This window comes from Sylvia atricapilla, chromosome 15 (assembly GCF_009819655.1).
Source record: "Sylvia atricapilla isolate bSylAtr1 chromosome 15, bSylAtr1.pri, whole genome shotgun sequence".
In the NCBI taxonomy this organism is placed as follows: Eukaryota; Metazoa; Chordata; class Aves; order Passeriformes; family Sylviidae; genus Sylvia; species Sylvia atricapilla.
Genome location: NC_089154.1, coordinates 825,882 through 853,132, shown reverse-complemented (window position 1 = coordinate 853,132; position 27,251 = coordinate 825,882). Strand labels below are relative to the sequence as shown.

The 27,251-nt window shown below is 36.7% G+C and overlaps 1 protein-coding gene across 1 annotated transcript in view; it reads right to left on the bottom strand.

The window, feature by feature from the left end:
- Window positions 1-2,299: 2,299 nt before the first annotated feature.
- VWA3A (von Willebrand factor A domain containing 3A) overlaps window positions 2,300-27,251 on the bottom strand; it is a 28,088-nt gene continuing 3,136 nt past the window's right edge. The window contains 33 exon segments of the mRNA XM_066330363.1: window positions 2,300-3,179; window positions 3,182-3,218; window positions 4,526-4,589; window positions 4,955-5,052; window positions 5,620-5,746; window positions 6,012-6,163; window positions 7,209-7,353; window positions 7,842-7,986; window positions 8,704-8,812; window positions 9,331-9,483; window positions 9,629-9,726; window positions 10,145-10,255; window positions 11,308-11,407; window positions 12,769-12,909; window positions 13,223-13,293; window positions 13,717-13,915; window positions 14,838-14,982; window positions 15,651-15,725; window positions 16,535-16,654; window positions 17,556-17,650; window positions 18,695-18,775; window positions 19,022-19,125; window positions 19,215-19,353; window positions 20,257-20,379; window positions 20,838-20,903; window positions 21,292-21,400; window positions 22,665-22,790; window positions 23,060-23,166; window positions 23,930-24,028; window positions 24,766-24,820; window positions 25,723-25,805; window positions 25,889-25,990; window positions 26,167-26,180. Coding sequence (XP_066186460.1) covers window positions 3,070-3,179; window positions 3,182-3,218; window positions 4,526-4,589; window positions 4,955-5,052; window positions 5,620-5,746; window positions 6,012-6,163; window positions 7,209-7,353; window positions 7,842-7,986; window positions 8,704-8,812; window positions 9,331-9,483; window positions 9,629-9,726; window positions 10,145-10,255; window positions 11,308-11,407; window positions 12,769-12,909; window positions 13,223-13,293; window positions 13,717-13,915; window positions 14,838-14,982; window positions 15,651-15,725; window positions 16,535-16,654; window positions 17,556-17,650; window positions 18,695-18,775; window positions 19,022-19,125; window positions 19,215-19,353; window positions 20,257-20,379; window positions 20,838-20,903; window positions 21,292-21,400; window positions 22,665-22,790; window positions 23,060-23,166; window positions 23,930-24,028; window positions 24,766-24,820; window positions 25,723-25,805; window positions 25,889-25,990; window positions 26,167-26,180 — 3,503 coding nt within the window. The 3' untranslated portion in view covers window positions 2,300-3,069.

Here is a 27,251-nt window from a genome sequence, read left to right as displayed (position 1 = left end):
AGATTCTAACTGATGAAGTCTCACGTGATGAGAGTCAGACATTACCAGACTCCTTATCAATTACCTCCGCCAACACATTCACTACCTCAAGCCTAAATTATCATTATTGTAATAGAGATAGAGAAGGAAAAGGGTATTTCCTGATGCTGGCAATTTTCTGGAATATCATTTTCCCTTCTTCCTCTCTCTTCCTATTACTTATTTATTTAAACTAGTCAGCAAGCAAACATCTCATAAGCATCTGTTTGGGATGGATTCATACAGGACCAAAGTTCAATGGAATGAAATAAACATCTGATATACATCTGATTTAGATGCATTCAAGTGATTCCATGAAAATGCCAGTGAATTAGTTGTATTAACACGTTTGGGTGCCTGAAGTTTGGGAAATTTGTAGTTACAAATCTAGATACATGCTAACAGTAGCAACATGCTTATAAGGGACAGAGAAATTCTTACTGAACAGAATTCTAAAGGACAAAACACACACTGCCATTGCCTTCCTTTGAAGCAGCATGAATTGCTGGGGGTGACTCAAATTCCGGCATACTTGGATGGAGGAATTTGTTACTATGCCAAGCTGTCCCACCCTTCTCTTGGAAGCTGTCCCCTGAAGCAGCTGTGGCTGAACCATGCATGAAGGAATTCCTGAACTGCCAGTCATTGCTAAGGGTTATGAACATCTGCACCAGTTAAACCCGGCCCAGCAGCTGGAAACTGGAAATTATAGCAGCACCTGAGCTGCTCCACACGGAAGTTCTCAACTCCTGCTATGAAAGCAGCACTCTCCTGAAGGGGGTTGCACACACACGTGGAGGTAGCAACCAACTCCTTCAGCCATTTGTCTTTAATTAATTGCACGCAAATCAGTATATTCAGTGAGTCACAGCAATGACATGACTTATAAACAAGCTGGCAGAAAAATATGCCTTTGGTCAGTTATAAAACTCCTCTTTTATTACATCTTGAACACAGCGGGTTGCATTCCAGCAAGCAAAACCAGGAAAAAAAATGACACAGAGCTGGCAGATCCACACTGAAGTCACTAACACAGCACTACTCAGGTCATCCCCACTGAGGCATCTCCTGACAAGATCTTCCTGGCTGAGCAGCCCTCAGCTTGACGGGAATAGGTAGGATGGGAGTTTCCAGGCAGGCAGTAAGCAGAGGGAATTTGTATTTTAAAGGAAGGAGCTGCTCAGAGGAGGCAGCAGGGCTTGAGCAGCCTGAGAGACCACAAGGCTTCAGCTGCACAGGCTAAACACTTTACAAAAGAAGAGAACTTGGATAGGGTGCATGGCCCGATGATGTAATACCTGACTATTTTACAGCTTCAGTGCTTACACAGATTCTAACATCAACATTCATTCCTGACTTTTCACTGCATTTTCTTGAACAGGAGGCTTAGAAGCCCTTAGCTCACACCACCAGCAAAGAGAAGGCACCCGAGTTCCCAGCCCCTGCCTGGGAGTGTGAGATCATGCTCAGGAGAACCAGACAAACGTGCTGTGCTCTGCCCACAGAAACAAACGCCCAGTCCAAGCCAAAACAAACAGCTCAGTGATGAGTATTAATGTAGGCTGCCCCAAATTTTGGGTTACAGATCCACTGACAATCAGCCATTAGAGACACTGTGTAAATGCAATTGTTTTGATAGAGTAAAACCTCTGAACATCAAATATTGTATGGGGGGGAAAGGCTCTAAATGAGTGCTTTAGCAATTGCAGTCCAACACAACAGACTGAAATATGCTTATCCACATTTGCAAAATCCAACATGTTCATTATGACCTCAATTTGCAAAGAGCCTGTGACAGCATTTAACACACCTGCACATGCGTGTTTCCTTTTAAGTTCTTTTAAAGTACTTTTATAGGAATGTAAGACTCTATGCTACAGTAATGTGACAATTCTTAAATCCTCCAAGGAATCCTTTTTGGCAATACAGAAAGCTCATCCTTTGTACCTGTATTTACTGTTTTAACATTCCTGTTAGAATAAATCCTCATTTTATTAATGATCATCATCTATATAAACCCCAAACAGAAATGTAACCAATCCTATTAATTTACAATTAACATTTTCATCATCATCTCAGCAGTTACACACATCCATATATAAAATCACAGAAAGTAATGCATAGCACAAAGCACCAGTTTAACTGCAGTATTCTAGCAAAGGCTGGCAATAACATGGAAGGCAGGAGTTACCTGGTTCAGAGCATACAACACTAAATAGATACATTTATGATAGAAGTAATTTTTAATTCTATAGAGAGACAAAAGAGATAAAAGGACAGAAAAGACACAATCTGCCATATCACAGCATATCCAGTGGCACTCAGGAGATGCAAATGGCTCCTGAATAAATGCAGGCCAAGGATCTTAATTTTGAAGGTTGCATCCATTTTTATTATATTACACATATTGAACACCTGAGATGAATTTCTAACCCTCTAAAAGAGAACAGTGAACTTCTACAAAATACTAGTGAGCTATCATTACAGAAATCAGTAAAAACCAAATAAACCGATACTGGCAAACATATTTCTAATCTTTCTAGACAGGAGATACGTAAGAACAGAATTGCTCAGCAGATAGGTAGTGTCTGGTCATACAAACACAACCAGGCTAACATCAGCAACAGGCTTTTACTTTCTTGCATGTCTGACCATTTCTGAGTCATCAGCTCTCAATCTTCCCTTACTGCCAACATGAAAAGCAGACTGAAAATAATCATTACCAAAACGTCTCTGTGCAAAAACATGGATTACAAGCTTTGTTTTCTGCACTAAGGGTACTTCTTGGACTTTCTAAGTGAAATTGGCACAAAAAATTCTCTTCCTAACATCACAGCCATCTGTTCTATCTGTTAGGGATAATAAGCACCAGTTAAGAATTCTCAAACCAACAGACAAAAAAGGCAATTTAGACATACTAGCAACTAATTAAAGATACTATTAATATGATACAGTAAAAGAGAAAAAAAAAAGTTGTGACCCTGTATAACTACTGATACATACACTTTAAAATTTGTGTTAGCTATACTGAAAACTATCTTCTACTTATATTTAAACTTCATAGAGTTCAGGGCTTGATTTACTTTGAATCCTGCAAAATCTGCAAGTGGTGTCAGTGCAGCTTCTTGCCTTGCCAGCAGTTGTGATAACAAATAAAAATTCTTCTTTCTTTCTGCTTGAAGCTGGAAGGTGTGAGCACACTTTGAAAAGAACCAGGTTAATGGTATGATTCCAAACCTCTCCAGCATCTTTTCTCCACCTGATGTTTAATCCTACAAGTGAAGCACATGAATACTTCTTAAAATACAATTCAAAATATATAAAATGCATGGGGGTACAGGTCACCATTGACAAAATATGGACAATGGAAAAACAACTTAAACTGAAAGTAATCAAGTTTCCTTACATGTTTAATGGGGCTACAGTGCTATGCACTTTCTGGAGAGTCTTAACAGGAATGCCCTTCTTATACACTTCACCAGCAATACAGTTTTCCTTGGAATGATGAGATACGGAGACAGTTGAGGAACATCAGCCTTTATCTTTGCACGCCTGTAACAACTTCCTTGCTCCTACAGGATGCTTTTTTGTATCTGCTCCTTCTTCAACCATCTCTAGTGAGTGATCAGCCCTTAAATGCTGATTTCTGCAGACTCAGACACACACTGACACACTGATACACTCACGCAAACTCTTGCACACCAGGCTCCAGTTTCCACTCTCCATTGACCAGGTATTCTGAACCAACAGGTAGGACTGGATTTTTTATTCCTATCTGAATGACTGGGCAATGTTTTTGAACCAAAATACAAAGTACAGCTATAGAAACAAGGATTTAAAACAACCCAGTCTTGCTCTATATCTGCCTCACCCAATTCTTTGATGAATATCTTGCCAGGCCAATTCTGAAGTTGTCTGTGTGTTTGTTGCTTTTCCTCAAACAGCTCTGTGACAAATGCTTCTGTCTTGTTTAACCCTGAGAAAATACTTCCACCCAGCAATTTCTCTTTTCCTGTGGTTTTTACTTTGCTAATTTAAAGCAGCAGGTTGGCTCTGTGAGAGGTTCAATTTGCCCAGCTGCCTCTCTCACCACTCTGTAATGATAGTCCCATGTTGGCTGAGGAAATCTTTGCTATTAGTGTGGTCATTTTTTCAGTCAGCCTTGTTCATTTAACAGAAAAACCATGCAGCCCACACAGCAATTGTTATTACAGCCATTACATCTGGTTCTAACCATCTAATGTGCTTAACTGCTTGCCAGGGCATTAATAACTACAAATACACATCTGCCTTGCTCTTTTCACCCCAAACAGTTCTCTATGAGCTGTTCCTCAGTTATGAGAGGTTTTACTGTGGACTATCTCAGCTAAGAACTAAAATCACTACACATGTTTCCAGCTTTGGAAAAAGCTACTGCTAGAAATGAATACATTTAATAAAATATTACTCTTCTACTGAAATACATGAACTATCCATAAACTATGATGTAAATGTGGCGACTGCTTACCTGAACACTTTTCTGAAAGCCAGATTTGTCTCTTTGGTTTGTGTTCCATTTGTCAAGCAATAATCTATTTTAAAGAAAAACAAACCCCAAAGAATTACAGCAGCTTTTCACAGAGGCATAGAATACTTCTGGAGTCCTTATTTAGCCCTGTCCTTGGGTGACCTTTCACTGAGGAGGTAAAATGCACTTTAAAGCTCTTTGCAGGTACTTTTATCTGCTATTCCTATTGAATTGATGTTTTCTGGTTCTGGACCAGCAGTTAGGAAGAGTAACAATGAAGAAACATAAGGATCAATACAATTTAATTAATGTCCTCTTCTAGACAATTCTCCAGATCTATTTTTTGTCATATAACAGACAGTGGAAGTCAGATATTCTTGCCTTCATTCCACGAAATACTAAATACAAAGATTCTTGATAAATACTCACCTCCAAGATTTTGCCTGCTTTAAGAAACTTCTAGCTTTTGCTACTTCTTGAATAAGTTTCTTTAAATCATCTCCTTCAAAGTAAGGGAAAGCTGGATTCTGAAAGCACAGTTAAAATGTTATATCCTACACCTATTTATTATTTTCTGTTTCACCACCTTAATTAACTAATCCTAAGCTCTAAATTTCCCTACTTGCAGAGGAGGTCTCAGTATTACAAGGGGAGAGCACACAGCCTGGATTGCACCTGGTTCTGTTTGGTAACACTGTTCTGCTGTGGCACTGCCTCAGGTCTCATGCTGGAGAATTAATGTGCTAAGCACCATACAGGGATTTTACAATTAAATGAAGCACAGGATGGCAAGGATAAGAAGACAGTAAAAGCTGAAGTTAGCTTAAAAACCACATACAGACACACAATATATTTTTTACTGCTCTTTCAAAACCTATACTGTACTGTGTATTCCTTTCATGGGCTTGGGCACCTCCCCAAGACAGCAGGAAGGCAAAAACAGACATTAAGATTTCTCATTTTGGTTTCAATATGAAATACCTTAGAAGTTTCATATTATTTCTTCCCATTGTTCTCACTTTTTTAGAAGAAGTTTCTCTACTGATGAAGAACTAAGTCGCAAAGAAACAAACCAAACTGATTTATTTACATACATCTTCATCATCCAGCCCCTCTGTCAATATTCTGTGTGCTGCTAATTGTCCATCTTCGCCTCCAGAACTGCAGTGGAAGCGCCCTCCTGTTTGGGAAGCAAGCTTCTTCAGGAATTCAACAGCTCCTCTGTTAGCACAAAGCAGAAAGCTACTTATGAAAATTACTTTCTGAAAGCAACAGCAGAATAATTTCTAAGAACTCCTCAAAAATATGACATCAGAACAAATAGATTGGAGGACATGATTATAAATTCCTGTATGAAATGTAGGCCATGTGGCAATTATTTCTGTAACAACCTTCCCCATCACCATCTTGGTGGCACAGACTTCTGACAATAAATAAAGAAGTCATTTTAAGAGATTTTTTTTTGTTCTTGTAAAGTATCATATACCTGTCTGCACAGCTAAAACAAATGGTGTGGATTTTCATATCTTGTTCCTTTATCAATCTTTCAATTTCTTTCAAAATCAGACTGCAACTGGTGTCTGGTTTTCCATCAGTCAATAGATACAGTGCCTCTACACCTTGGAAACTGAGAGCTTTCTGAAAATTAGAAAATAAACTTAAATCATTTGTACATATATGTGAAAAGTTGTATTTCAGAACAAAAACACCATTCCAGTGATTTAAGATAGTTTTATATTTTCCAAATCATTAATCAACTTAGTTTTGCCTTTTCATTTTCACTCACCAGGGAAGGAGATCAAGGACATGAATTTGAAAATTGAAGCAGATAATTTGTATCGTAAGACAACATATTTATATTCAGGGCATTGCCAAAAATTGACCCAAACTTGACTTAATTGAAATAATAAACAGGTTTTGGAGAATTACTGACAAAAGATTTTTTACATCATATTTTATGGGAGTTAAAGATGTTTAATATCTGAAAATCGGGGTCACTAGAACTTGAATAAATATTATGAAAATTTGTTACAGTAATTGACTCAGTGGGTATCTTTGTACTACACACATGCCTTGTAGCTCTACTGGACTTCATGATGAAAACCATAACATTTCTATAGTGATTCTACAAGGATGTCTGGAAGAAGAACCACTCATTAAAGGCAACATTTATGTTTTGATTCCAATTTTAAATTTCATGAAATTACAAGTTCAGTTTAAAGTTATTATTGCGTTGATTTCTACACTGAGAATTTTTATAGGAGAAGAGTTTCTTCACCTATTACTGAAGTTCAAGAATTGTACTCAAAACCTATAAGATTCCAACAAACACTACTTATTTAAAATCCTGTCTGGGTCAGAGCAAAATCTCACAGCCACAGTTGTACATAAAGATCAGTTTGAGCAACTGGCTATTTTCCCTCTCCAGTATTCTTTGAATACAAATATTTACAAAACTATTTATATTTGACTTTTTTAAAAAAAACCTAGTATGAGCAATTAATTTGACTATCTATGTACCCTGGGGCCAGAAACAGTGACTTGATTTCTAAACTGTTCAGTGATTTACATATAAAGATGTTGTAGACTTTGACATAATAATTTTCTTGGAATGTCACCAGTCAGGTGGAAGTGTTTTACCACCACAGGACAGAATGTGTTCTTCAAGCTGTGGCACACCCACCTGTACAGCTGCAAGGATGCAGGAGTTCCCATGAGCATGGCACGTGGAAGCCCACTGCACAGCATCATGGCACATTTCATCAGTTGCCTCTACAAGATACTCTTTCCAACTCTCTGTATTTTCTGCAAATCTCAGCAGGTTAAACCTGAGGAGAAAGATGATCCACAGCATTTAACCCTAACCAATCCATCGAGGTACTTTGGATAAAGAGAGCTTTGAAATAAATAAATAATTTTTTTTTAAACCTAACATAAACACAAAGCCAACAGTAAAAGAAACCAAACCAAATCTAACCCCCTATCAAAGAGCCTAGTGCTGGTTTAAGATCTTCAGCCTTGGAAAAGTCAAAAAGCACATATATCTTACTATGCATGAACAGAAAAATCTTATGGGAATGCTGAGCCGAAAAGGGTGAACAGCATCAGCCTACAGCAGAGGCTCAAATCTTAGAGAATTTAGAACTTAAAACTGGTAAAGGCAACAGAAAAATAAGATCTTGTCACATGTACATTATACTCTAACATACAATAATTGCTTGAATTGTGTTTCAGTGCTGTATTACTGTAATTATTAAGCAATCTGACTGCATAATAATGAGTGCAGATTTCAGTCTTTATCAATAATTCACCATACCTGACTTCATTTTTTCTCAGCTGTTCCCAGATAAGGGAGGTAAGTTCTTTTGTGACAGGTGACAAATAGGGGCCCATGGATCCAGATGTATCAATCAAAACACAGACATTTGCTTCTAAAACGGTACCAAACAATCTTCGGCTTCCTGGGCCAGAACATTAAAACTAATTAAGAGTTATTACGTAGGCTTATTCTATTGAACATAATGTAAATCATCACTCTTCAGGGGTAACTGGGCACATTTCTACATAATTAAGTCTAATCTACGTGGCAATTAGGTAGTTAAAAGGTTGACATTAGAAAAGTCTTCAGCCATTTCAAAACCAGCACTATCAAGCATTAATAAGTAGTTAATTGTAGTAACTTCCATTAAATAATTTGTAGCTCCTTTACAATCCAACAAAAAATTAAACTGTTTCCCAGATGATCTTTATGAGCAACAGAGAGATCAAAATAGTCTTCACCAGTAGTGATGCTGAACTTCTAAGCAGGGCACATTCTTAGTAAAACATGCAGAAAAGCTGATTTTGCTTGTATATGTTACTGTATATATTCTGTTGATAGAAACCTTCTGCTTTGTATTCATGAACACACAAAGACAAAAAACTAATTATTTTTCAGCAACTGAGATGTTTATCAGCTGCACAGATGCTGAATTCTCCTGTATTCACAAAAATAAGTTTATAACTTTCAATGAAATGCAAGACAGTGAACCTTTACTCACACTGGAGATTCAGATCTATTCTACCAGAAATAGCAGACAAGACTATTGTATATATTTTAATATATATAGATATATACAATCTATATATTTATATATATTTCAGTTATGCTTTACAGAAAACCAGAGGCACACCAATACCTGAGAGAAGCCACTGCACTCTCTGGATATAGCGCTGCAGCACCTTCTCCAGTTGTTCTGTGTAGGTTTCCAGCTCTTTAGGGTGAAACTGCAGATGTTTCACAACCCCCTGGAAAAATTCATTTTGTGCAAGAGCATCTTACTTGAGGAAATCTGAGCTCAGCTTCTATATATGCAATGGTGGCATTGGACATCAGGGAGACTTTTGTCTTTACATCTATGAAATATGGTAAGAAAAATTCTGTGACTGCTGCTTGCACTAAACCTTCTCTGCTTCACTCCAGTCATTACACAGACTGAAACAATCAAGATCCATCATTTTCCCAGTTTCAATTCACACATGATTTTGAAAAGTTTTACCTAAATTTTAAAGATTATTTTTTATATTGTATGAGCAGAGGAGATGCTACATATTCTAAAGAACATGCAGTTTGGACTTCAAACACGCTAAATGTTTTTTTGTGGTGAATAAAAGACCTTCTCTAGTTTGCTAGTGGAAGTATGATTTATAAAGAGCAGAGAAGAGTGGAGAGAACATCACACTAGAAAGCCAGAAACATCAGTCAACATTCACTAAACAAATACGAAACCTTTCAGTAATAATACCTGACATCTGCAAAAACCTACATTGATTTCTGCACTGGGGAAGATAGAACAGTATTTTGCTGATACTTCCTTGTGTAGAGACTCCACAGTTTTCTTCTGGTGGATACAGCCTGGACCAAACATCAGTCTGGGCAATTCCAGTTTAAGCTTTTTAATACTGTACTTGGTCAACCACTTGTAAGACAAAGAAATAGACCAATTGATTGTTGGCAAATATTAGAACAGTTTAAGTAATAACACATTGTACAGAATCACAATTTTTACATTAATTCAGATGGATAGTTCCAAAATGGCAATTTATTAATAAGGAGAAAAATACCTCTTCGCTTGAACAGATTTCCTCTTCCTCTGGCAATGTGACAGAGCAAACAGATTTTTTTATGCACATTGCCTTTGGATACTTCTGATATATTGTACCTATTCAAGAAACGAACAAAGTACCTAAGAAAATCACTTATTTTAAAAAACTGTCAACTTCAAAAAATTCTGAACCAAATCTTCTGTAATCAACTAAACCATGTTCACAGTGCCTTCCCTTGGAGCACCTTTGACCAAAAGATCCCAAGGGACTTTACAAAAGAAAAACCCAATTTAAAAAAAAAACAAAAAACCAAAACCAACCAACCAAAAAAAAAACCCACAAAAAAAAATTAGGCAAAAAGTGCCACCCATCTGCACTCAAACTAAAAATCTTTACCACTATTTGGTAAGTGAAACTCTCTCCCACTCACTGTTCAAAGCACACTGGTTATCAGTGACTTCTCATCCTGCCAGTTTTATACCAGAAGTGCTGATAAGAAAAGGGCTTCACCCATCCCATCCTGATAACACATACCCACAGTTCTTCCTTCTCCAGTGTAAAATACAGACACAGAAAGCTCTGGCTGCTTCCTGGGTTTGTGCTTTCCTTTATTCTCAGTCTGAAGCCATTGTTTTACTGTTTGCGCTACAAGTAAATAATAGATAAAAAATCCCATTAATTCAGCTCAGATGGATAAAACTCTTACATGAGAAGAACTCAACCCTGTTCTTGTCTTCCTATATTCCTATTACCACAATTATAAATGCTTCTTTTTTTTTTGATACTGATCAAGAAAAATCATATTACAGCACTACTTTAGAGGCTTTCATAGAAATTACACCATTACAAATATAGAAATTACCACCAGGAAGAATGTTACAGGAGTTAGTTTCAAAAAATTAGGGGTTTGAACAAACATAATATTTTTTGCAGAAACTAGTCAACTTTGTACAGAGCACTTCAGTTGCAAATATGAATCCAGATTTGTACACATTGCTACATATCAACATCAGTAGATTTGAAGACTCAAATTTAATGTAAAATAAATTGCAAATGTTAGCAATGATACAAAGGAAAAACACATGAAAATTAAAAAAAAAAAAAAAAAGGAGGAGAAATTAATTGGGCTTTAAGGGACCAGCAGTAACTAGAATCAGTTTAAGAGCTTTTCATATACCAGGAGCAGCTGGAAGAGTCAGCACTTCAGACAACCTGACATTGGTGTTGTACTTTTCCTTCATTACTAGATCATAAAAAAATCAAGTGGAATGCATATTAATTAAAATGGGATCTAACAGATTTAGTGGCAATGTATACATTGAACTAATAACATAATAAATATCTGAACTGCTGAGCCTTATAGCTTCATGTATGGAACACAGTGGGGTTCTACTTTCCATCAGCCACATCTGACATTTCCTGAAAACGGTCAGGTATTGAATCCTAGCACCTGGGAATCATTGCACAGCTGTGCAGAGCTCCTTCCTTGCACAGTGTAGAAGGAAATGAGATAAAATACAGCTAAAAGTCATCCCCCCAAAGCAATTCCAAAACAAGGGTGATGGTTCCTATAAATCTAATTAAAGATTACAATTCCAGGTGTTTCTAAAATCTTAATTTAAATCTCTAATTTAAATACCGTCTTTTAAGCAAAGCCCAAAGGGAACTGAAGACAAATGCCCCTAACCCATACAGACCTGGTGGAATTCCTGCTTTGGCACTAGGAGGACGCCATGCCAGAACTCTTACAGGAGTATTTCTCTCTGCACCAAGATTGTCTTTAACATCCTTAAGCACCTTAGGTAACAAAAAAATGAATGTAAAAAGTGTTTCAGCTGGATTGTAACTGCATTATTCTAACCTGGAACTACGCTTCTTTAATTCCTGCTTTACTCTGGCTTTGACGAATCCACAGACTGCCATGACAACACATTAATTTGTACCTTCTTGCTGGGTTAAGTAACTCTAATTGCTCTGTTTTAATTATCTTGCCAATATCATCTGCTACCATAAACCTGAAGACTAACGTCTACAGGGAGAGGAGTTTGGACCATTTTGCCACCTGAAGGAACAGTCTAGTATGGTAATGACCTTGCTTTATAGAATGCAGCATTTAGTATCTTCCTTAACATTTATTGAATATTGAAAATCTAGTGCTGACATCAGTGACTTCTCCATTGGGTTTGGCTTATCCCTCTAGGGGTCGAGCAGTCTGCTAAACAAAACAAGTACTTGTTTAACTCTACTGTAGGATAAGACTTGCTGTGACACTGAGCCTTTGAGCACCTGACATCTAATTTAACATACAGCTCTACTATAAATATGACCAAACATCTACAGACTACCCCATGCCCATTTTCTACAAGTTTAATCCCTGCAAAACTATGCTCTATTGTCATCTCTGAGTAATGAGTTTCTCCTGAATCTGTGAAGAGGTGTTGAGAACATGTCACTTTTGATAAAAGAGCCTGGAAGACCTACAAAGCCTTTGCAACATTCCCACACCTACATTCCCATTTCCTACATTCCCACACCTACTAAGCCATTCCCATCTCAAAGATGAGACCTGAAAGTTCCAGTGAGCACTGGCCCTTTATGAATATCAGATGTGCACACCTACTCAAAACAGATGTATGCACAGTTCAAATGAACAAACACTAGCAAAATCCCAAGATTCAGTAGTGCAGCTTCCTGGAAATAAGCACAGCAGGCAAGAAACAAATCCTGAATCCTGTTCTTGTTTTATGCTGGCTCTCTGTGAGGCCAAAGACATACTACTGACTTGCAGCTGTCTCATCTATAAATGAGCAGAACATCACCATATTCAGTACCTTCTAGAAGGACTTGCAAAATAGATGTCATTTTCTGCTTTGCCTTTGATTCCATTAAACATTCTTTTTAAGGTCAGAGGAAGGATTATTTAGACACCTTTTGACACTACAGTGTGGTTCCATTATAACTAATTACTTAGTATTATGCACTTTTTGGTATATGTAGCATTTTGAATGCAAACATAAATTCAAAGTACTATCACAGTGCTGCTCTTATTTCTTCACCTTCTCTCACCGAGAGGAGCATCCAATAACTAGGCAGAATCTTTAATTAACACCAAGCATATTAAAAATGGGACCATTTCAAGCCATTATAGCCAGACTCACAGCTGTGGGTTTAGGAGATGGCACCTTCTGTGGTTTTTTTTTCTCACTCCTCATAAGCACATTTGAGTCTCCTTCAGGTGTGAGGGGTTTCACAGACTGATTTACTGAGCGTTGCTTTAAGGACTCCACTAGGAACACACACTGAAATGCAAATCCACATTGTTTAGTAATTCATATACATGGAATTAGCAACAAAACAAAGGAGAATCACTTGAACTGTAAACTTGCATTTGGTCTGGAATCATGGCTACTCTAACACCAGTCCCTGAAGTGCTATTGTGCAATTGCTTTCTAGTCCATATTTACGTCATGGTCACTATTCTCACACTCTAGAACATTCCTGCTCATCATAAAAGGGTTTTGTCCAATCTCCTGAATTGCCAGCTGAAAAACACTGTTGAATTTTTTTAAGGAAAAAAAACACGTAATTTAAGAAGTTCTAAGTAATTCATACCTTTTGGGAGTAGTTCTTTGCTTTTTCCATTTCAGATATAATACTGGTAATATCATCACTTTCAAAAATACCTGATAATCAAAGAGATGCTAATTAGCATGGTTTATTTTAAGTGTACAAAATAAGTATTTTTTTTAAATGTACAACACTTTGTACAACACACTAAATACCAATGCAGACAATTGAGAGACCTTTGTTTCCCGCAGGCCTGATCATCTAGACCAACCAGATCAGTAACTATATTTTAAAACATCTTTTAAAAGGCTAACAGAAAGTAATGAATTAAACAGAAAAAAACCTGCAAATTCCTTCATTAAGGCTGCATTATAATATTCTGCAAATGTGATTGAAAGTCTCCATAAAAGTATGATCTGTGTTTATATCTCAGCGCTAGCACAGCATCAACGAATCTTTAAAAAAAGTAAATTACTTGATTTGGGGGTAAAAAACCATTAATGAAAAAGAAATATGTGCTGACTTTCCTTTGCTCATACCTGTTTCTCCAAACCAGTGAAACCTCCCATTGCCTGCCTGTACAATTTCTTTAAAAGCATTGGCAGTTTCCCTTGGGTCGGCGTAGCATGCTGGGATAATCCCACTGGAGTCAGTGCCCTTGGTTACACTGAACAGACAGACATGGAGCTGTAAATCACAACCTCCACAAGCCTCAGCCACATAAGCACTGATTGTGTGCTGTAAGACAGAGGAAAAAGAAACATTAGGGGTGAGCTTCTACCTCAGACAAGCTTCCACCTACTCCACTGCTTCCTGACTGATGTACAAATCCTCCCAGTTGGAGCAGTTCAGCACAGGAACCTACCCTGAGTAGTCCAGTGCCTCCTCAGTCCATGCAGATACACAACAATTGTCACTATTGCTGGCCACAGTGGCAACAGCTCTACTGCAGGCAAGAGGTGAGCTAGGGTAGATTTGGGAATAAAAGACAGAGATTGTGGACGTCAATTTAGCTGTGCACTGAAGCAAAGTAGGGATGAAACTGTCCATTTGTCTCTCATTTTCTTATCAACCATATGGACTTCAATGATTTCTTAGGTCTGCTCAGAATTTCCAGAGGTTTGGTAACAAAAACAGGAGACACCTCACTGCCCACATGTAGAAACTCAAGACTCAGCCACAGAGCACACTCAGTACAAACATGGATCCAAGCAAGGGATTAGTGGATAAAAACAGGAGCTGTCTCTACACAGCCGTGCTATGGAGTTGCACTGGAAAATTATTTGTGTCTTTGTTCCCATGGGTTGTACAGAAATGATAAACTACAAAAAAATCAGCTTGTTCAAACTCAGAAATCTGAAGCAAAAGGATGTCAGAGCTGAAGTGGGAAAGGAATCCTAAAAGCACATCTTGAATTCTCTATATTTCACACATAATTAATAATTGCTGCCTCTAACACATGACTAAAAATTGCAGAAATGGAAGTTTAGGATCCTGACAGCTGTGCTGCCTTAGGTATATAAAGGAGGAATATCCTGCCAATGAACTGTGATGACTGGCCATAAAGGACAAAAAAGAGACAGGGGAAAAAATAGAAAAATAAAGTTGATATTAGTTTTGATAGAAACTTAAGAGAAAAGTTGCCTATGATGACACTCACTGTTTCTTGATCAGGTATTCCAGTAGTCAGCAGGTAGAGTCCCTGTGATTTCTGTTTATCTTTATCTTTGAAGTCAACTTCCACAGCTCTTCTGAGTGCATTCATGAGATTTCTACTGCCGTTGCACTCCAAGCTCAACACCCACCTAAACCAAGATGTTTACAGTTCAAAGAATGAAGAAACAAATGCTCTTGTTTGTGCTCAAAGCAATAAAGAGAACTAAATATCTTAAATAACACTGCACTGGAGTCTAAAATTTTTGAAAATGACAGAGAGCAAAACCAGATTATATAACAAATTATTTGTGCTGGTTTCTGTATTGCTAGCATGGCAAACTGGTTTTTAAAGTAAGATACAAAACATAAAGAGAAAAGAATTCTCTCCTAATTTTATGAGGAAAATATTAATATAGTATAACTTACAGAAACAGAGATGAAACCAGAGGTATAAAGAGAACACAGAAGGTGTGATTGCACAAACAGAAAGCTAGGATATTTTTCCAAAGCATGTGGGAGACCCCCCATTGTTTAGCTTTTACATCCCAGTTGTATTTGAAGCAGTTTTCAATTCATGTAACCTCTTCATTCCTTACACAGACAATTCTGTATCTGTATACATATATATTATACACATGAAATACAAAGTCACCAAGCTTACTAACTCACAACTCTGCTTACAAGAGAAATGACTAAGAAAAACCAGCGTGAAACATGGCAGTCTATTTTTGTAACATGATAAACTTACACAATTTTTTAGTTGTTTGCAATTTTTCTCTGTGAAATTCACATACATGGTTTAATTATTTGATCCTACCTCCAAGCCTTTTCTAAGTTTTCTGGTTGGGAAGGACGCAGTTCCTGCTGCCAAGGCACAATGTCACTCCCAAATCTTTCACAGAAAGGTAACAGCAATTAATTTTCAGATTATGGTTTAGAACAAGCAAAAAGATAAAATAAATTCACTGAACAAGAAAAAAATCTCATTTGGGGCATTACAGACATAAAACTGTAATGCCAACTATTTTCTATTTCAAACTATTCAATTATCCACATTTATCCATTGCCCAAGGTTTGTTTGATTTTCTTTCCTTAATAGGATCCTACATGAGCTCAGTGGAAGGATTGTGGAAAAGGTACTCCAACCCTCAGCTGCTGCCTGTATCTCTCCTGTGAGATAAGGGCTCTGTTCTCACCATGTCAGGAACTCCATGAGCTGCTGGCTCTTAGTTTTACCTGCCAGACACCTGCCCAGCAGCTGCTTAGCAGTTGTGCTACATTTCTGCCTGCCAGTGCTGAGTACAGAATTTTAACACTTTAATAAATTAAGCAGTATTAGAGTTACTGTAAAATTTAAAGGGTGCTCTCAGCTATGGTACCTGAGACATCAAAATCCTCTTCTGGTAAGTTTCTGACAGGTGAATTAATATTGTTACGAACAATGCAGCAGGAGGAGTATTTGTTACAGGTATGATGCAATCAATTCCAGTGACTGTCACCCCAAACAGTGATTTTTAATCACTAATCTGGTCTTCATATATTTGATCCATGCCCTCACCCAATAAGGACCCATCAGTGCTAGTCTTCACTAAAAAACATTAAATACTAAAATAGGCCTATTAGTAACAACAATCTCTCAGCATACTTCTTTCATTGCAATGCATTACAGTTATTTTAAAAGACTCTTACACAGTTACTTACGCTATAATATTGAAGTAATCCTTATTTGACATTTGTTCCTCAAGTAAAAGTCGCAAAAAATGTTGGATATGAGAGATACAGGTAGAGTTTGTCACTGATATATCAACAAGTACAACCACCCTATATAAGAAAAAAGCTATTAATTAAAAAAACCTCCTCATTTATGTATTCTTATCTTCAGTGCACTCTAACTTGTCAGGGAAAGTGTCTTCTACCTATGTATCAAAATGTATTAACACCAAACCTATATTTTTAAAACATTCTGCAAAACCTTGGGTTACGTTTAAAAAATAAAAATAGGAACAGCAATGGAAACTTCTATCTTTCCTAAACTATGGAATAATCAGGATGTTGGCTGCTTGTAGTGCCATAATGGCTCCTGAACCCCAAACAGCTCCTCCTCCATCTCTGTACTTGAGTATCTAAAACCCTCCTGAAATGTGTGAATGTTTGCCAGCAAGGACACTTGTTGGATACTTCACTTTCCCAGCCAACATTCCAGGAACATACAGAATATTATCCAAAGACAAAGCGTTAAACTCTCTCTCAGCCCATCAGTGGCAGAGTGGTTGCTCAGGTATGGTCTGACTGATATTGAGCATGTCACCTGTTTAGAGAAAAGTGTTAATAATGAACTGCTCAGCATGGTCAGTTTTAAGTCTTTCTTGCAGGGACAATACAGGACGGCCACAGTTAATGGACAGGGCATAATTTGGGAGCAGTAGTTTTGAAAAGACCCACAGATGTGATGGGCAGTCAGTGGGGTGTGAGTTCCCAGCACAACACAGTGGCCAGATGGGGTAATTCAGTCCTTAATCAATTAGCAAGAAAATCTCTAGGAATCAGAGGCCTCAGCTACCTTCCTTCTGTCTGAAACTCCATATTCAAGACTTGTAAACAGGAAAGAGAGCAAATGTGAAATTAAGGTTGAGGAAGGACTCAGACAAGAGATAAATAAACACTGTCCTCAAGCACATTAACTTCAAATCTCACCAAAACCACCCAAAATTAAATACAATACCTTTTTTCACAAACACTTCCCCATATTCTTCTGCTAGCAACAGATAGCCACTCAATTCGTTTCTCATAGATTCTTACCATTTTAGCAAGGAGTTTCTATGCAGAAATAAAGAAAATTTATATTAAAAATAAAAAGTTCAAGTCTTATTGACGAATGCTTAATACAGAAATAACATAATAGCAAAGGAATGAAAAATATATTTAAAAAATTTCATTCATTTAGATAGCGAAATTTCATTCTTAGTACAGATATGAGAACACAGTCCAGGAAAAAAACAGTGACAGAAAAGCAACAAAGAATCTAAAGGTCTGTATCTCCACTTCACTTTTCCTCTTGCCATCATGTTCCTAAAAGTGTTCAGGCATATCAAGAAAAGAAAAAAAAGAGCTTTAAAAATGAAGTTTTTGCAATCTTACCCTTTCTTCAATAGCATTTTTAGGCAGTGTTCATAACAAAACACACAATTTAACATAAACACAATATTCTCAAACACATATAATTTTTTAGCAGTATCAGTTTTGATATTAAGGTAATTTGTTCAAACTCTATACACCATGACCCTTCCAAGTATATGTAGGTTGTATATGAGGGCATATTAAGCTAGAAAAGGGCACTGAACTCAGAACTATAATTTAGCATGCTTTTGGAGCACAAAACACAAGCATCTACCAGTGAGCAAGGAGCCAGAGAAGATGCTTTTCATTTCAGCCACTTCACACTCTCCTTTTGTTCTAGCTAGAGTTCCACAGACTTCACATCACTCCCTCTTCAATGAATTACTTGCCCTGCCTGGAAACATCTCCATAGCCCTTTGTCAGGACCGTGAAGTGTCAGTGTCAGTGAAGTTGGAAAGAAAAAGGACTGACAGATCACTATATAGCAAACTCTGATTTTAGCAAACATCCCCAGACAGCTTCTCTTTTATTAAACTTGTTCCACTCTCTGATGATCTGCATTCTAATCCAAGGAGGAAATCCTCAAGAATCTCTACAACCTGTAAGAATTCCAGTGGCTGCAGACTTACATGGACAGCTGTCTGCACATGAATCCCTGCAGCACTTAGCTAACAAGACAATTAATGAGGAATAATTAGATGGTAGTTTAGCCCTGACAAGGCCACATCATGATGAACAACTCACCTGATAGTTGTACAATACAGGCAAGTCAACATGGATATTTTTTACAGTTCCATCATACCACTTGAACTGCATCATCACCTTCTAGAAGGATAAATAGAGTTAACTGTTTACAGAACCCAACATAAGATAGACCAACATGGAATTTCTTCCTCAAGCATTCTTAAGAATGACATTAAGTATTTGAGTTGAATCTATGACCCAAATTTTCAGCCTGTAGAATTTCAGCTAACTTCTAAAGTATTGATTTAAATTAGAAAAATGTAGCAATAGAATAAAAAAAATCCCACAAACGCAGGAAAAAAAAAAAAAACCCTCCTCATCACTTGCCTCATGTAGAGTTGATGATACTGTTTTTTTAAGAATAGGTACAAAATCTTCCACAGGAGAGAAAGCATTGGGAGCCAGAACTTGATAAAGGTCTAGCTTTTTAGCTACAGGAAGAAAAAAATACATCAAATAAAACACATACTCAGTCTTCAATTCATGTTTCATACTTGTTAAGCTTTTCTTTCTGTGCTACCTTTCAATCCATGTGTCTTTAACCATTCTGCTGAGGTTTTGGCCAGGATGCCTGGTGTTTGAATAGCTAATGGTCCTCTGTGCTTTGGAGGCATCAGGAAGAAGCTGGAAGGTGCTCTGTTTGCAAACTCTGTGGAAACCTAAAATGGATTTCAAGAAAAGCTCTTGCAAGTTTTAACATAATTTATTTTTACCCTCATTTCAAAATAATCGGCATGGAATCATGGTGAACATAATTAAAATTAAAGTGCTGGGATTCCATCAAGCACAATGCTTTGAAAATAGCTATCATTGGTCCTCCTGAAAATGGGCTTTTACTGGGGATAGAGAATCTTCTAAGTCATTTCAGAGTGACTTCTGCTCCACAGGTAACCTACACAGTCCTTAGTAACTATGAGGTTGGAAGAGAGAGAAAAAAATATGTACAGCATAGGAAAGATGAGAGGGGAAATAATTAGAAATTTTATTCACAAATTACTACTTTGCCTCCTGTCTGAAATGTCTCAGGTCAGATGACCAAGTAAACAAAGATACAAAATGTGAGCTTTCAGCCCCCATTTCAGATCAGACTTGCCCATATCACAGAAGTACCTACAGTGGTTGTGACAGAGAACAGTCTGTTCTGCTAACAAAAGAAATCCTCCCAGACTTGTATGACAGTACTACCAAAACAAGCCTTTGTAAGTTTGCATGGATTTAAATGTCCAACTAAATCACATAGAAGTATCTTTTAACGCATTTAAAGGATTATTGGAAGTTCATTTATATGATCATGCATAGAGTTAGGCTAGTGCTTCTTAGATTCCCATTATAATCACAGGACAATGTTCTTTTCATGCATTTTTGGAGAATATTTAGCAAAATGTCTCCTTTACTGATTTTGTTTTTAATTTGCCCTTACAATGGATGTTCAATAGAGAATATTCAAAGTTCACATATTAAAATACCTGATAAATCACACAATTTTTTTTTTCATATTGAGGACACTTAAAATTTCTAACCTTAATTATTCAAAATACATCCGAAAATAAAAAGATACGTACATCTGCTCTTTTACTGCCAAGTAAACCACCAACTCTTTGAAAAGTCTGTTTGATACTCTTGAGTAGGTCTTTAGCCTTCTGGGATTCCTGAAGTAGCAGATGAAAATCACTGCTATCAAAATTCTGCAATTACAAAAACAAATGGGGAAAAATAAGTTAACTACTGTTCAAACACCAACTGAAAGCAGTTGTTATTTCACTGTGCAAACATCAATACAAGACTGCCTGGCATAGCAGAATTGAGTGTAAATGTATCTAATGCTCTACATATAAATTAGTAAGCATTTATAAACATGATATTACTTTATTACTTGGAATCACTCTACAGTAAGACACTGCTTTTATCAGTCGTAAGTTAATAAACAATAACTGCAAAATTTATTGCACTTCAAGGAAATGTTTTCAGTTGCACAAAGAATTAACCACAGGTTTATTGAGCACAACCTCAGCATTTCTATGACAGAGACTTTCAGCACCAATTCTTCTGATCAACTTTCACTCAGGTGATAATTATTTTACCTTGTCAAAGTGAAGAATCATCAAAAAGAGAAAAATGCTTTGCCTCTCTCCCTGTCACTTACCTCTCCCTTGGAAGAGTAACAATGGTAACGACCTTTTACAGCATCTGCAAGGTTCTTTAGAACTGCCTACATATAAAAATAGGAAGAGAAACAGTTACTTCGATTTGACAGTCTCTTGATAATGTGGGTTGTTGGTATTCAGTTCTCAGTAGAAAAAGAATATTTGAGATACATGTAGTGAGAAAGCAAAAATAATTATTATTTCCATCATTTGCTTATCAGTCTTATTTTAATATAGCTGAAAAACTAACTCAGTAAAGCAAATTACAAGATGTTGCTCCAAACAATTCTTTCATGTGTGCAAATCTGCTCTGAAGAGAATACAACACTAACTCAAGAACTCTAATGACATGGTTAGCTTCCCCACAAGTTTATGAGAGGAAGGCATTACAGCTGAATAAGAAAAATAAAGACAGGGCACTTCAGGAAGTTAAGTATTAACACAATTACTTACAAGAGAAGCAGGGTTGTTGCAATCATATATAACAGTGTGAATCTGCACTTTTCTCCCCAGAGTACACTGCTGAGCATAATCACATAATATTTCAAAAGACTGATCAGGGCTGATTAAAAAAAGAAAAAATATATTAACAATGGCAGTAATCAAATGCAGGGAAAGGCCATACTGAAGAAGACATAGAAGAAAACCTGGGAAAGAAATAATAAATCATGGAAATGATTTAGGTATTTAGCATTATCATGCTTTTGGAAGGACCTTCTCTCCCTCTCTCAACCATTACTGAGATGTCACTACTGAAGTGTGGTTCTGTCCTGAAAATCTCAATGATAACAAACCCACTATGATTCTATTCTCAGTCATAAAAAAAAGCTTGTGAATGAAATGTCCTGAATATTCCTTGCTAGCCCTGAAAGCTAAAAATCAGGAGTTGTAGCTCTGGCCACTGTGATAAAAACCTTCTCAACTCTGGTATGTAAGGATGTCCTCTGTTACCAAAAGCACCAAAAAAGGTAAAACTTTGCTTTATGTTTAGAACTTAGTGTCCCACACAGCATTCATTTCCTGTGCTCTGATGGCTACTAAAAACCTTTCCTTCCAGCTACACTTCCGCCAGGGACAGAAATGAAGGAGTTTTTCACACAGTATGAACTTCTGTTTTCTGTTCAGAGCAGATCTAAGCAAAACTTGGAACCCTGTAATCAACACTCTGTGTTCAATAAGCTGCCTGAAATTTAAGTTCAATTGCTCTAAGTATCAATCTTGGCAAGCTCACACCATCCCTTTTTGCACATTTAAAATAAAATACAATTAGTAAACTAGGAGTAAGGTAACACTCCTAGAATCCTTATTCTAGTCTTTTCCTTGTAATCCTAACTCCAACATTGCAATTTTCAAATTATGACAGTAGAACTGCAGAATTCAAGTCCATAATTCATATGATCTCATCTGGTTTCATTTATTTAATCAGAGGTTTTAAGTTCTCTATCACCACTACTAAGATCACAGAGAAAAGAATCTTTGAACACTCAATGCTATTTTATAGCAAAATCTATCTTATCCTCTTATCTTCCCAGAGGCCTGGACTCTTTCAGTGACATCTTTAATGGCACTTAACTGATGTAAAATTAGGGCCCTCAACAGATTACTGTGATAAGTGATCTGCAGAGTAAAAACATCGCTTCATACTAGAAAAGAGAGGATTTATAAATAGCAAAAAGGTAAGAAATAAAGGAATTCAAAGGTATAAACTAAGAATATGTAAAACTTGGATCTTAAATTTTCTATTTGTTTTTTTTATCAAGTTCAGTTTCTTGTACATATCCTGTATCAAAGTTAAAGCTGGTTGTTAGGACAGATAATGAACCTACCAGCTTCCCATAATAAGAACTAAGGAATTCAGTTCTTTCATTGGAAGGACATGCCTTAAGACTTTCAGCAAATTGCAGCCTCGACCAGGCTCCAGCTCCTGTATCCACTGCCTTGCTTCATGTAGCCTGGGAGAGGGGAAAAAAGAAAAAGAATATTTAGGAGCTAAATAAGATAGATCACAAAGGTTACTACAAACCATAGGAGGAGCTAAGATATTTTATACATGAAAACCATCTTGAAACCACTGACCACATGTCAAATTCACTGCTTTTCTCCCTGCCTAAAATCACAACAGGCACAAGATGAAAAACACTATTACTATTTGAGGCTGCTCAAATTAAATGGACACCCTGTTTGAAACACCTTGATTTTTCAGAGAAATGAACTTACTTACACATGAACATTGATGGTTTTTGGACTCTCCCACAGCAGTGAAATTTCTGTACTGAATGACAGGCAGTACAATTGTTTCTTATAACAAAGCTGCTCATCTATTAGGCACTAATAAATAGAAAATTATGAATTCATTACTATCCATGCTGCTCCTGGTAGGGTTACTATGTAAAAGACTGAAAATATTAATTTCCTAAAAACAGTTACAGCAGTATTTTCTTTCATCTATCACTAAAAGAGGCTTCTCTATGAGAAAAACTCATAGAGATTCAAATATCTGGTCAGGATAGAGACAAAGTCTGCAAACTTATGGCATTCCAACTAATTTGTAAATGGGGCAGGAGGCAGGGATATTTGTTGTACTAGTACCAATTTTTCTCTTCAGTTGATTATCACATGAAACAGCAGTGATCTAGAATGCACATAGTCAGACACCAAGCAATTTCTAAAAAATGATTAGCACGTAATCATAGTTGGACTAAACAATAGTTCATATATTCAGGCAAAGCAAACCAGGCTATAGGGAAAGTGAATTCTCTTGAAGAAGTTTTATTCACACAAATGAAACTACAGCTACTTTTGTTAGGCAAGTTTATGCCATAAAGAATGCTGATAGAATTGAGAAACTTTAACAGTAACACGTCCCTTAATAATATTTTGAAGTATATACTGGATTTGTTTTGATCTGGACATTAACAAATACTATACTTCTAACAACATTCAGAAGATACTTTTCTACAAGACAAAATTTCTATTTTATCATATACTACGATTTTAAGTAGATTTTTTTCTATTTAGTTCCTGGCTTCTAATTCCACAAAAGCTTGATTAGTATGCTGAAATTGGCTAAATTTGCTTTATTATTACTTACCAAAAGGTTCTTCTGAAAATCCAGTAGTCTAGGTCCATAACTCAAATCAGACACATCAACCAAAAGTCCAACTTTAGTTCCTTTTATAACACCAAACACCTTAGGAAAGCCACTGTAAATATTAGCTTATCTAGTTTAATATTTTTACTGTTTATTCTGTACAACACCATTTGTAAATCAAGTATTAGGCATTTATTTTAATTTTAAAATTTTTAGCATAAAGATGACACAGTGACAATGTCAAGGAGAAAAAAAAGGAAAAAGGAGAGTCCTACTGGCTCCCAGTTAATCCCCACCAGTGAACCATATTACCTTCTGCCCAAGACAGCATATTCATTACTTGAGAGGATAGCTAAAAAATAACCTTGTTCCCTTAGGGCTAAATCAGGCAAGTCTGTGGAAATCAGATTTTAGAATGCTGCTTCTTTCCCTACTCCCTTCAAGAGGGAGTTACATCCTGAGCATTAGCACTGCCAGACACAGTGTGTGATGAAGCAGCTGTGCAAGAGTGGGCACACTGAACGACAAGAGAGCTCCACTCCAGGCAGAGGCTAAGATCAGCATTGACTGCTCCCATTTAAATTGTGCTGAGAGGACCTGATGACTAAAGCTGCAAAGAGAAAGGAAAAGACTAAATCTAGAAAGCGGAAAACGGCATAACAATAAAAGGTCAGGAAAAACAGTCCACTGTCAACATCACTGCATGATGTGGAACTTGTAGCAAATAATGAAAATACAAAGACTTTCTGGAAGCCACTTTTCTCTAAAATTCAGAAGTTAGTCTTTAATGCCATACAGAGTTTCATTCTAAAAATATACTGCAAAGTTCAAGTTACCTTTCTGCTGTCCTGCAACAGCCACTGAATCCGGTGCTGATAGAGATCAATCACTCTGACAACAGGCAGAGCATACATTTAGCTACAGCATTCTCTCACACTGGGTTTCAGTGTAACAATCAACCACCTGTCCTCATCACGCCCCTTTGCTCACAGAAAAATCTGTGAGTAACAGGTATTTTAAAATATGTTAAATATGCCCTTACACAACTGATGGTTGCAGGGCAATCACTTAAATACTTCTTTCCCTAAAGCAGAACAACTTCCAACAGTTAATTATCAAAATGGTTATAACCTGAGGCAAAACAAAATACTTCCTGTCCTCTAAAACTGTTTTACTTTAACCAATGGATTTTTAATTCCATGCACATAGTGTCTACAGGTTGGCAAATAGGAAGTTTAAGCCAACATTTTAAAGGGGAAAATCCATTTTACTTTTCAAAACAGAAAAGCTGCTTCTGTTTCATAAAAGCCTGACAGTGAGGTATGCTGAAATGGTAGCACTCTTATCGATTGTGAAGATTATTTTACAGCTTATCAAACCTATAAATTAAATTATTTAAGCTTCCTTGATTTTACACATTTAAAATCTACTCAAAATACTTTCAACTTCCATGTCATGACTGACTTCCATGTCACATCCATGACTTAAAGCTAATCCAAGTTACAGTTAGTAGAACCCCACAGCGTTACATATGGAAACCTGACCCTGCACTGGCTGCCTTTCTAACATGAGCAAACTGCTCCACATCAACACCTGGCTAATCAGCATCCTCCTTAAACCTCAGTTGTAGGGACATACAATTATCCCTTATTCTAAATCTCAGCAAAAAGGGTTTGGTGCTGAGATACTCTCAGGTGCCCAGAGATAACAAATTAATATTTAAGGCAATGCCTGCAGCAATGGAGGCACAGAATCAGTTACACATCAAAACAGTAAAGAAGACGGATACTTACTCAGAAAGTCTGGATTCAAAATCAGTAATGGTCTCCTCTGTAAACTCCATCTCTTCACCACCATTTCCTGAATTCCTGGAGCACTATGCATGGTTAACATGAGAAGTTAAGACTGACTAGAGAAAAGGCAGTGTTGTACTTACAAAATAATATTGCCTTTATTTACCAGATACTCGAATGGTAACTGCAAGGATTCCAAACTGTAGTTTCTTATCCATTCTTCCGTTGTTTGCACCTTTTGAAACTGTGTTTTCTCCATCTGTCCTCTCTACAGATCAAGTGAGAAAAAATTACATGCACTAGGAGTAATTAAACATGCTGTTTAAATGTGACAAAAAAAGTAAGTCTTAAGGATAGTTGCTGCTAGGCAGTGCATACCCAAGAACATAATTTTATGTACTCTTTTGAATGTGGGATACAAAGGAAAAGAAGCTTTCACAATACCCCCAGACTGTAAGCTAAAGGAAGGGGAAAGAGATCTTAGTTTAGGGCAGACAGGAATGAAGACAAGAAATAGGAGAGTTCAATAAAAGAATTAAAATAAATACTCAAGTGATTTACCAGTGAAGAATAAAAATAAGCATCTCCCAAACATGACTCAGAGTTTGAACAGATATATATTGGTTTCTGCCTTTTAGAGGAAAAATGCACTATCAACAGTCGATCTCATTTATTGTTTTGCCCAATTTGTTCTCAGATTCATCTCTGCAGAGAAACTACATGCAATTTCATGACATGAGTGATCACATCTATCAAAATGTCTGTGTATATATGCAAATGTATGTAAGGAAGCATATTAGTTGTCTATCAGTTTATTTATTCCCCACTGTGAATTTACAGTGGGTATGCATTACTGCACTAGTTGCTCCATTTTGTAGGCAAACTCTCCTACCAGCACATCTTGTGTCATGTTGCTGTGTGTTCCCAGCAATCCATTATCTGGTCCTAGATGAGGCATAGCAAAATCTTGCCATGGTGGATGGTCACCCTGTAGATGGAACTTTGTCACCTATGAGACAATAATTTTAGGACAGCAATTCATTACCCAGAAATCCTCCTGTATTGCCATAAAGTAATTTCAAGTTTTTTCTGCAGGAACCGTTCTATACTTTTACAGTTGTTTAAGCATTAATTTAATATATGTCTTGAAGGGATATAGTATATACTTTATATGAATTATAATTTATTTTCTATCTACATACAAAATCTCAACTAGATTTTATAACCATTTCCTCACCCAATTTTTTCCAAAAAAATTGATCATTTTTTAAAAAAAAATTCATCATTTTTCAAAAATTATTGATCATTGTCCAACAACCACCTCATTTTCCCGATGTATGTTTCCATTATATGAATAGACTTAGCCTTGTTAAAAATAAAAGTAAAAAGACAGCATTAGAACAAAGAAGTTAAAATCCTCTGGAATAAACACTATTAGAAAGGTATTAATATTGTCAGCCATTTAAATGATAATTTATATTGTATGTGGGACAACATCAAACTAAAAAACAAAGAGAAGCTACAATTAT